At 40.6% G+C, this 12,124-nt stretch overlaps 1 protein-coding gene across 1 annotated transcript in view; it reads left to right on the top strand.

The window, feature by feature from the left end:
• The window catches only part of celsr3 (cadherin, EGF LAG seven-pass G-type receptor 3), a 105,298-nt gene that overhangs the window by 85,189 nt on the left and 7,985 nt on the right, over positions 1-12,124 (top strand). The window contains 10 exon segments of the mRNA XM_044142065.1: positions 2,364-2,561; positions 2,649-2,835; positions 3,454-3,621; positions 4,189-4,315; positions 4,785-4,991; positions 7,621-7,795; positions 8,977-9,089; positions 9,793-9,872; positions 10,510-10,636; positions 10,717-10,836. Coding sequence (XP_043998000.1) covers positions 2,364-2,561; positions 2,649-2,835; positions 3,454-3,621; positions 4,189-4,315; positions 4,785-4,991; positions 7,621-7,795; positions 8,977-9,089; positions 9,793-9,872; positions 10,510-10,636; positions 10,717-10,836 — 1,502 coding nt within the window.

The following is a 12,124-nucleotide window of genomic DNA, read 5'->3' as shown; positions in this document are numbered from 1 at the left end:
AAACCCTGAGGCGCAAACGCTCTGGCCAACGCACCATTCAGAATAACAGATGCCAAACGTACACACACACACGCTGAGGAACACGAGACAGAGTGCAAACATGTTGCAGACACACACTAGTAAGAGCTAATATTAGTTTTAACATTAGTCAGATTAATGTGCGACTGAAAAATCTATTTCATATATGTAGACCTTTATGCACAGTCGTGGCTGGGAACCACTTTTAGGGGTAAAACACTGATTTGCAACACAAGAAATTAATAGAGCTGCCAAACAATAAAACCAGTTTATTTAGCACGTCTTTTATTTTTTTCTTGCTTTGTTTTTTTTTTTTTTATCCCATTCACAATGTGTTCATGAAACACACTGGAGTTACCTGTCACCCACTCCTGCCTCATCACCTCCCAAAGTGGGTTTACTAACAAGCCAAATGATGCATCTGAAATTATCCTGTCTGTCTCTGCTGGTTTCAAGTATATTTTGCCCCCAAAGTATTCTTCTCTTAATTAAGTGGATGTGTCTCTTCACGTTGAAAATCATATAAGTTGCAGTGTCAGTGAAGCCTGATGCTCAGTAGGTGGGTATACTATAGAAATACCATGACTGGTGTAAGCAGAGGGACCAGTAGACATGACTACCCATGACTAATGCTATATTTCTCACTCCTACACACACATACGCAACATTTCTTTTTGTCTTTTTGTCTAGGATTGAATAGATGCCATGAGATTCCATCTCGACAAAATATCTGTTAATGATTTCCCTCTTTTTCTGTTATTTCCACTCATTTACATGTTTATTTGGCAATAGTTTTAAAAAAAAATCAAATTTCTCCATGTGATTTTTAAAATCAGGTAAAAAAAGAACAAAAAAACATTTTTAACACATCAGCAGCTCCAGACATGTTTTACATATCCTCTACAAAGAACGATTCGGTTCATTTCGAAGGTTGTTCCATTTCTGTTTGCCAGCTGAGGAACGTAGAGGGTTTGTAATTTTATTCTGTCCTTGAAATCAAGTTTGATTTTTAGTCCGATTGAAATACTCCAGTGGTCAGATCCGCTGAGGGCAGCAGGGGCCATCTTTTTTCTGACAGAGAGTCGATAACAGTATAATTCTGACATCTTATGTGTCCTTGATAGCAAACGTTGAGTGGGAAAGAAGGACTTAAATGCAGAATGTTGCAGGCAGCCCTGCATGGAAGTTGGTCATCCTGATAGGAAAGCAGGATTTTTGTATTTATTTAAAATTTTTATATATATTTAATCAATCTGGGGAATAGGGCTGCAACTATTGATTATTTTAGTAATCGATTACACTACGATTAATCGATTAATTGGATGCACAATGGCACATTTTGCTGTTTTTTATTTCCCCACTTGAGCGTTAAAAGATGCAAATAAACAGATAAAAAAACATTTTAATAAGAAAACAAACATTAGAAGTAATCTATTTTAGCATTGTCAAACAAACGAATATAGAAACAAAAGGTTATTTGTATGAAAATAGATATGAAAACTGAAAGTGAAGAGGTGTTGGTGAGTGTGGTTACCGACTGTGTGGCTGCAGGTGTGACCATCACAACATCTTTTGGACAGTTTTGCTTTAACACGCTCTGACTGTGTAATTCTTTCATCAGGTGGCCTTTTGTATGTCTGTTTACGCCACTTGAGATTTAATCAATTACTAAATCAAATCAAACTTTATTTGTTTAGCACATTTCAGCAGCAAGGCATTTTAAAGTGCTTTACATCAAATCAAACACAAAAACACAATGCAACATAGAATCAACAATAAAAACACAACATCAAGTCAGATGCCGTCAATAAACTTGCAGTTGATTACGTTAATCAGTTACTAAATCAGTTGACAACTATTTTAATAATCAATTCATCACAATTTATCCAATTAATTGTTTCAGCCCTACTGGGGAAAAAACTATCAGAAAAGCATGAAAAAGAGTAGACAGCAGTGTAACAAAAACAAAACGACAAAATGGATTACCAGGGCAAAAATGGCCGATAGAAAAAACAAAAAACAACTTTCCTGCACAGGAGTTTTTAGACAGAGTGTTGTAAAGAGAGAGCGCTAAGCATATGAAACAGGTTTGAGTTTTCAACATTAAAATTCTGTAATCTCAGTTAAATAATCTCAAGTTCAGACTTTCAGTCAACTTTACCTGTAACAGATTTTGCTGTTGTATGTGCTGTAGTATTTTCACAGGAGAGTACAATATGAAAATCCACTGATGAATACAAAAACTGAAGTACTGGAAGACTATGATGCTGTCATTGATGCTACTTGATTCCATTATTAGTTTTTGAAAACTTTCACTTACAGAATTTGATCTGTTTGTCACTCAGTCATGAACCTGGACCGCGTGGAGAACCACACCCACGTGCGGCGGCGCTTCCCACGTTATCAGAATACCTTGTTCCGTGGTCAAGCTTTGTGGGACCCTTACACTCACGTGATACTGCCCCCTGCTGCCCTGGTGCCGCAGCGCCAGCAGCAGCAGCAGCAGCACAGCTGGAAAGAGAAGGAGCGCTCAGAGAAAGAACGTAAGCGTTAGACACGCTAATGGAATCACTGAAACGTCAGAGGTCAAGAACCACAAAAATATTCTGACTCTGGCTTCTCTTTTCCAGCCTCGTCCCCTCAGAGTGTCGCCTCGGCCCCTGCCAGCATTTCAGCCAATCAGACTAAGGAATACACAGCAGCTAGACGCAGCGTTTCGTTGACTGACCCACCCATCACCATCGTCATCTTGTTGATCTATCGAAGCCTCGGGGCCGCGCTGCCTCCAAAGTACCACGCAGACCGGAGAGGAGTGAGGTGGGAATGAGTTGCTCCTGAAATGTTTGGATACTTTACTGAGTGAGGCCATTCAATAACTGAAGTAATTAGTAAATCACTACCTTTATTCAATACTAAACCGTCTTTCATTAATTTTATCCCAAAATTGTTTTAAGTGCTATGTGCTGCAATTTCTTTAATAGCCTTTCTAAAGAGCAGGACCAAATTGTGACCTCTTTCTACTGTTTGTTAATCTTCTAACAAAAACGTAAGCTCTCAAAATTAAAGCAAATGATTTTGGTATTTGGTTCCTCATGGATGACGTGAATGAACATAGATGTCAGCTAGCTTCTAAATTAGTAGAGAAACTGCTTTAGCACTAATTACTATATTGCCTTATCTGACATCTGTCCTTTTTTTCTCTATCTCGTTCTTTCGGGGCCTTCCCTCCCGTCTGCCGTCTCTCACCTCTCCTCTGGGCTTAATTACACAGTAACGAGCTGTCCAGTTTGCAGTTGGCTTCAATGAAAAGCCATTCATATCTAATCTAAAATGCAAATCCCGCTGCCTTTCTTCTTCACCGCCGAATATAAAACTCTATTAGTCCGACCAAGTGACTGGTTGGCAACGCTGCGTTGTCTCTCCCCCCACCCCCAGGCTTCCCAGACACCCAGTTATGAACTCCCCGGTGGTGACCATCTCCGTCTTCAACAACCAGACGTTTGTGGGCGGTCACTTGGACCAGCCCATACTGCTGGAGTTTAAACTGCTGGAGACGGCCAATCGCAGCAAGCCTCTGTGTGTGCAGTGGAACCACAGCAGCCCGTGAGTGCAAATCGACACATGAAGGCGTGGACAGAGCAACGCGGCACCATCAACACCAGAGTGTGCTCATAGGGCTGATTTTCTCATTTTTTCATAAGAATATTCTGTATTAGAAACATTGTTTTGGACGGTACTTTTCTTAGGCCGCATTAATGATTTGATCTTCCTAATTTTACACCCTGATTTGAAAAAGTGAGTGTTTCCCATATGTCAGAAAATATATTTCTACAATTTTCCAGGCTGTGTAAGAACCCTGTACTCCTTAATTTCTGCTAAGTTATCATAGCAGAGAGGACATCAATATATATATATATATATATATGACAAAAATAATGATAGCTGAGCTCTATTAGGAGTCCAGTAGAGTTCATTCTGAGTATAAGGGCAAGAAGCGGAGCTGATGGATGCTGTTGAGTGGGTTTGAGACATTTCGTAGCGACACACCAGCGTAATTTTACCACTGCAGAAGTGAGAAACTGTCCAAACTTTACTAACAGACTTCTAAAATACTTAATTTGAATCACTTCCCATGGAGTCCTCCTGTAATGGAAACCCTTCTGTTTGCAGACACGAGAGCGGAGGCTGCTGGACGGTGAGGGACTGTACAGTGGTGTACAGGAACACCTCTCACGTCCGCTGTCAGTGCCAGAGACTGGGCACCTTCGGTGTGCTGATGGACAGCTCCCATAGAGAGGTCAGACATCCATCCATCCATCCATTTTCTGTTCACCCTTGTCCCTAATGGGGTCAGGAGGGTTGCTGGTGCCAATCTCCAGCTACGTTCCGGGTGTGAGGCGGGGTTCACCCTGGACAGGTCGCCAGTCTGTCGCAGAGGTTACACACCCATCAAGCATTTATATTTAATGCTGATTTACACCATAAATCATGATATGGTGCTCTATCAATCTACCATCGCTAACCCTTATGTGTAAAACTGTCTGGCGCCGCATTCCTCTTTTCACCTGAAAATCTTAAATGGTTATGGAAGCCAGGTTGGCTGGGTTTTTCCCCTTTATTAACAGAATCCTCATTACTACTTTAACTCAGTGATGTTTATGTGCAGAATCTGGTCATATTGTCATGCCTCATGATCACACAAGGCTGATATACAAAGTCTGACAAAGTTCCTTCCCTTCTTTCCTCTCTCCTCTCTGTGTGAGCAGCAGCTGGAGGGGGATCTGGAGACGCTGGCCATGGTGACTTACTCCTCCTTGTGCGTCTCCATGCTGGCCCTCCTCCTCACTGTCCTGGTGCTGTCTTGCCTCCGGGGCCTGAAGTCCAACACTAGAAGCATCCACTCGAACACAGCGGCAGCCATGTTTCTGTCTGAGCTGGTGTACTTACTGGGGGTCAATCAGACTGAACAACAGGTAGAGAAGTTTGGTGTGTTTTTTCTCCTGAATGTTGGTCTGTTCTAAGATGCTTTTGGACTTGCTTTCACGATTTTCCTGAAGCCTGTCCATCAAGCTTTTTTCCTCCTACAATGGAAAAACTTTACCTGTCGTGTTATTTATTTTTTTTTGTAATGTATTCAATACAGGCATGTTTTTTAGTTCAGTCCATGTGCAATATGTCATTTCCAAGACACATTAACAATTATTTACATCTATTTTAATTTTTTTTTAAAAGCTTATGTCTTTTTTTTCAATAATTTTATTGAAATTTATGTTGCTGAGCTGTTTCAGTCTTGAAGTTTTGAGAAGGTTTTTAACCAAACCCTGACTGAAATCAGAAAAACATGGCTCCTGTCTTCCTATAGTTACCTCTACTTTGCTGTTTCTCCCCCCCCCCTCGCCTCTTCTAACCTAAGCATGTCTGCTTTGTTACATAACACATGTTCTCATGTTGGAGTGTGTTTGAAGAGCAGTGAATCTTGCGAAGAGGAAAGTGCAAATATGTGCTCACTCTGCGTGAAATCCAATTAATTAAGCTGTATCCCACCACTCTGTGGACTGCAAGGCTCTTTGCAGAGCGATTGGTAACTTCTAGCTGAACAATATGTTCTCTAACTCATGAACATCACGCTCCGGAAAGCATGTTAGTGCTCGCAGCTGTGCTGTATATTCATTTTTATTTTTTTTTTACTATTTCTGCCTCTTTCTGTGTTAGCACGCTCCTGTTTGTGTGTGGGAGTGTGAAATTCATCGTCTGGCTGTATCGTTGCCAAGGCTGCTGTCTTTTTTTTTCTGCATCGTCCTTGGCTGTCAGTGTCAATTTGTGCTAAGCTTCTCTGGCCTCAAAATATGAGATTTAGCATTCTGCGTTCTTTAACCTAAACACACACAGAGCTCAGCCACAAAGGTTTAGAGCCATACATACTCATTTCAGCATATCTACAACATCTCAGAGATCCTAAAGTCTCATTCCAAGTTTCTTTCCTTTGAGACAAAGGCAGAGTATTTTAAGGTAGAAAACTATCCTGAAGAAACTCCACCAGGGTTGATTAACGGTTGTGAAGCTTGTAAATGTTTATAATATCTGCACTGTTAAAAAAAGTCACTGTAGAAGTTACAGTAACTTACTGGCAGCAGGGTTGCCAGCCAGCCAGTTACTGTAAGTTTTACAGTACAAAATTACAGTAACTTTACTGTAAGTTTTTACAGTAGCCGTACTGTAATTTTATTGCACTTTTACTGCAATTTTACATACCTAAATATAAATACAATGCCTTTTATGTTATGATGTTACAGTGACATTTTTGTGATTTTGATGCAGAGCCTTGGACAAAAAATGAATACTCGCTAAACTTAGCAGTGCTTTTTGAGGGATCACCGGGCAAAATAGTATCCATTTGATCCATACATCTTGTTAAAAAGGAACAATTAGTTGATATTTGATGATTATTCTGGAATAATCCAGAATGATTATTCTGGCTTTCTGCATAGCTAGCCAATCAACCTCTGGTAGAAGTGTTGTCTTCTTAAGATGTTAAACCATAGAGATGGTGTGATGAAATATCTGGAAAATGTAACTATTTAAAACATGGTATACTTTGATATATGTAGCCTCTCAAAGTCTTTTCTCAGGAAACACCAATTGATAAAAAAAAATACATAAAAAGTTAAAATGGCTCTCGGGATTTTGGCAGAAGGAGTTAGTCCTAATCCAGAGTAGGATTTTCTCCTCAATGTTTTAAATTTGTAGATTTTTTCAAGTAAGAATACAAAGCCTCACGACTGCTCTTTATTTTTTAACTTTTTCTTGATAATCACTCTATGCAAAATTTCCAAACTTGAGAACTGTCGAGTTGTTTTGATGGTCTTTCTGGGTTTAGACCCACAGTTCTCTCAGAGAACTTTGTGGGTGCTGTAAATCAGACGAACAAGATAGAAAAGACTCAAATCCACCAGTTCCAACATCACTCCTGCAGTCTGAGAGCAATTTCTCACAGATATTAAATGCTTGTGTTCCACGTTATTTATATGAAGTCAACATGACTTTTCCACGACAAACAGATCTTCACTTTGAAGAATTACTGTGAAGCTTTTATCTGGTCCAGTTATACGCACTGTAAACTGTGCTATTGGGATGACCATTTTTTTCTGTAAAATAAAATGCTGCTTTTACAATCATCAGCCTCTGAAACTTTCTTGTTTTTCTCATAATCACAGATAAAAGGCTCTACTGGGTCAAATTTCTTTATCACAGCGCCTCCACAATATTGACTTTCAGTCATTTTTGTGCTTTTCCAGGAAATCTTCTGCAACACCTCGCCCTAAACTCTGTTCATTAGTAATCGAATCATGAACGGCTGCTCTTTCACAGCTAACACCTGCGCCGCTGTGCTTTAATGAAGACATCATGTTGATTTGCGGGGAAACCTGCTTTGCATTAGCAAGGCACTCAGTTTTTCCCTTTTCTATTCTTTTAGCACTACTTTTATTTGTGCTCCCATGTCTAGTATTTCTGTACTTCTTTTTAAAAATCCATGTTCTTACCGCTGTATTAAATTTTCCATTCACCCCCCCAGGTTTTTCATTTTTCTCTGTTTCTTTCCAGTTCTTGTGCACGGTCGTCGCCATCCTGCTGCATTACTTCTTCATGTCAACGTTCGCTTGGATGTTCGTCGAGGGTCTCCATATCTACCGCATGCAGACTGAACAGCGCAACATCAACTACGGAGCCATGAGGTTCTACTATGCCATCGGCTGGGGAGTGCCTGCCATCATCACAGGTAGTGTGGAAACGCAGTCGGGTGTCGCCTCAGCTAGGCGCTTTCATGGGGCAAAACGCCGCCTCCCACAGGATCTGCACCGTCATATGCGTCACGTTCGTTCAGAGCCAGCTTGGCTGTGGAGATAAGGCCTTCCTATTGACACTTCTATTAAAACCATTTTGGTGGCATTTTAATATTGCGATAGCGAAGCAGAAATCCACAAGCAAGCAATTACCGCTTTGAGACATGTAATATCTGCCGGCTTTACTTCCTCTCCTCTCCCCTCACACACGTACATTTGCAGTTTCCATCCAGAAACCGTAATGTGCTGTCAGCTCACCTCTATCTGCTGCTGCTTCTGTCACCGTCAGACCTGCAAGCTGCCGTCTCCCTTCGCCTCGAGAATGGATCCGTCTCCCACTACCTTACACACACCTACTCACACACGCGCGTGCCGTTCGCCTCAGGCAACGATTCGCTAATCTTGTCTGCCTTCGTTTAGGCTTTTCCCCATCTCTTGTGGTTTTGCAATTCAATTTTAAATATACACATCCGTGAATGTCAGAACCTTGACAGTGATCTCTAAGGACACGACTGGACTGAAAACATTGTCAATGTCCTGGCAACCCCGTCTAGCACACGAGGAAAATGTCAAATGAATACCTGCAAGTTGTGTTTCAGATAATTTTTTATTTTTTAATTGTAACACCACACTTTAACCGTTTTTTAAGAGCCTTTGGACTTTTCCTTATTAAATGCCATTGTAATTAAAGTCAAAATAATATTTAATTTGAGCTGACAGCCCTTAAAGTAATGATTGTTTTATCACAAAATAAAATGTCAGTCTAGACTGAGCCATACTGCATCACAGTGAGTATTACTCCCATTGTGTCATATTATAACCTTAATCCTCAATGCATATTTTGGAATTTTATGTGGCAGACCAACACCAGTTTGTACATAGTTGTGAGTCAAAAAGAAAAGGATACATGTTTTCCTTTTGTTCTTTTCTTAGAATTAAAAATCTAAAAATTGTGCCATTTGTTTTCAAGCCACCTGAATAGATGCTTTAATACTTTGAGCGTGGGAAGTGAAGTGTAAAAAATGAACTGCATGTCACAGACAGCGCTTCATTTAGATCTTTGTGATCGACCACAGACATAACCTTGATGTCTTATCTATCTGTCTCTGTCCTGCAGGCCTGGCTGTCGGTTTGGATCCTGAAGGTTACGGCAACCCAGATTTCTGTTGGATCTCCTTATATGACAAACTCATCTGGAGCTTCGCTGGCCCTGTTGCAATCGTCTTACTGGTAACCATCTCCCTGCACATCACATCACATATGCTGCACTCAACTCTGAAAGCACCCAAATCTAAATGAAATATTATCAAAGCAGTGAAGCAAAGGATGCTGATAATCATTGTTCAGCAAAGAAAAAAAGTCTTACCAGTAATTCTATTTTTCTTTTTCTTTTTTTTTTTGGCTTCGTCTCAAAGAATAACAGCCTCTAATGATGTGAAAATAATACCACCTAAGAAAAATAAGGTCTAGTTCATTGAACATTGGGTGAAAACTTGCTTCATACTGTCCTGGCTTTTAATCTCTAGCTTAACTCCTAAGCAGGTTTCTGTCCTCCACCACAAGAGGCAGCGCTACGCTTGATTTCAGGATGAGAGCCTACTTGAACTTTACTGGAGCGCAGTTTTAATTGCTTTTCTCATTGTGCTAACACCTTTCAATTTGAAAACAAAAGTCCACTTTTACCAGTCTTCAAATAAATCTTCCACTTCAGTATAAAATCTCTTCATGGTATGAATAGTTTTACTGAACGATTGCTCTTTGAGGTGTGGATAAATTTGTCTGAAGCCGAATTGGTTGCCGATGGGCAACTGTTTTATCCCCTATTGATTTCGTGTCAACTGTTTACCCTGATCCCAGATGTTCCCAGGAGCACAATTGGATTTGTTGAAACGCATTCGGTGTGTTACCTTACCATTGATCTCCCTTTATCCAGATGAATGGAGGGATTTTCACAGTTGTAGCCAAGATGTCCTGTAACCCATCGCAAAAGGAGACGAAGAAACTTCCTGTCATGTAAGTTTCCTTCTCAAATCTGGTTTCAATTTACAGACACAATGCAATATATTGAGTGCTCTAAACTAAATGAAATGAAATTAAATTATCTAGCTGGTAAACAGGTTAAGAGGCAATCTCTTAACCAACATAACATGGTCTCTTGTTTCACATGTTGCTGCAGAATATAATGTGGAACGCATGTGAAAATGTTTCAGTGTGATCCAGATTCAGATCTAAGTACATATGACCCAATACAATCCCAACTGGAAGAATTTAGAGTCCAATCCGGTTGATCAAATAATCATATTCGGTAAAAAAAATAAAAATAAATTATTTATCTAAAAAAGCTGAGATGACTTCATAGAGCTGTAATCCCTCATCCGGATCAAGAAAGTGACGACTGTGGATCCATTCTTGAGAAAGAAACCTCTGGCAGAACCAGAACCAGAACATAGCCTGTCCCTGATTCACTCTGCCTTACTTAAATATTCAGGTTTTCTATAATAAAAACAAATTCCTGTATAAAACATGAATGATTTGTTTGTATTTATAAAATCTGACAAGTTGTATAAATGATTGTGAATATCTTTAATAGAGCTTTCCTCCTGTTTAATGTAAATTTCCTTCTTCTCTGTGCTGCCTTTCACTGTTTCAGTGCCACTATCCGAAATGCCTTTCTGCTGCTGCTGGTTGCCACGTCCACCTGTCTGTGTGGTCTGATGGCTGTAAATAACAGCATCCTCGCCTTCTACTACATCTTCGACGTTCTCTGCCTACTGCAGGTATGAACAAAGCGCAGAATGAAATCTGCACGGATACAGCTCAAGTCTTACACCTCACCGTATCGCTTTCTCTTTCTCAGGGCCTGTCTGTGATGCTGGTCTTCACTGTGTTCAACTCTGAGGTTCAGGAGGCCTGGAGAGTTGCCTGTTTGGGTAAGAAGAGCCCTGGAGAAGAGCCGCCGAGGCCGACGCAGAGCACAGTGAGTCCCACACGTTTGGTTTTCCTAAACCATACACAGGTTTTATCCTTGGTCGGTATTAGAGGGACTTTCATGTGCATTAGTCTGAAAATAAGGATGGAGCATTGTAAGCACCACTGAAATAATCTTTAGTGTCCCAATAGGATGGCCATTATTGAATCTTAATGACTCATAGAGTGACTCTAAAATCCTGAAGTGAAGCCATAAATCATCTCTCTGCATGATCCCAGAGCTTTTGTCTGTGGTTTATCCCAACGCGGTCTCTCTGAGACACATTTTCACCACGTCCCATTACTTGACGACACAAAAACTCTCCTGCCCTTCGTTTCTAGTTTCCTCAATCCATCCATCAATCTTTCCTGCCCTCCCTTTGCTCCTCTTCAGCTGCCCTCAGGATTTGCTGCTGACCCACATTAAACAATGCACCAGCCACTGGGACGCTGCCTGTTCTTTAGCCTCTTCTGCGAAAGCTCTGCTCTGTACTTATTTCATGACTGCGTGTGTGTGTGTGTGTGTGTGCGTGAGTGTGTGTGCATGTCAGTAAAATCCTATCCTACTTTAACCTCTCTACTCTCTTCTGCCTCGCGTGTTTATTAGTTCAGCTCAGTGCACATTAGCCACTGCTATTCTCAGCTAAGGACTCTTGATTTTCTCTCTTGTGTGTGTGTGAGCACATTCATGTGCTTTGTATGCCTCGTATACAATTTGAATACAATATGCACATGGCCCCAAGAGAGGCATGAATGCATTTGTGAGATATTTGTATGGTAGGATGGGCTTGGATGAGCAATTGTGTGCATGCGTGTGTGTGTGTGTTTTACTCCCCTTTTTGCTTTTCCTCTCCATCACTGAGTCATCTGGGGAAGACGCCTGGAGCTATTATTAGAAGAATACTTTGGGGTTTTTATCTTTGATGGGCAACATATATTAATGGCTGCTTATTAGTGTGCTTTTTTTCCTGCCTGACTCATGTCCTGCTGCATGTTATTTATGAGTAGTTACTTATAGTGTGCAGAGTAGGAAGGGCTGTGTCAGTTAAATGCTGGAGCTCATGCTCCACTTTAGTTACAATGGCTAACTACACGTTCTGAAGGTAACGGAAAAATACATCTGTGGCGTTCTGTAGGGCTAACAAAGCTTAACAAAAGCTTTGAGAAAAATTTGGATTGACTGAAATCCACTGTGATTTGTAAAATCTCAAGGCAGAATAATAACTCCAGGTTTGAAAGGTCTATTATGTTCTGTCTCAATCTGAGGTGACCCTAATGCAAAACAAGTAATTGAAGGC

Source organism: Gambusia affinis, linkage group LG01 (genome assembly GCF_019740435.1).
Source record: "Gambusia affinis linkage group LG01, SWU_Gaff_1.0, whole genome shotgun sequence".
In the NCBI taxonomy this organism is placed as follows: Eukaryota; Metazoa; Chordata; class Actinopteri; order Cyprinodontiformes; family Poeciliidae; genus Gambusia; species Gambusia affinis.
Note: the sequence above shows the minus strand (reverse complement) of the source record. Positions and strands in the feature narration are given on the sequence as shown.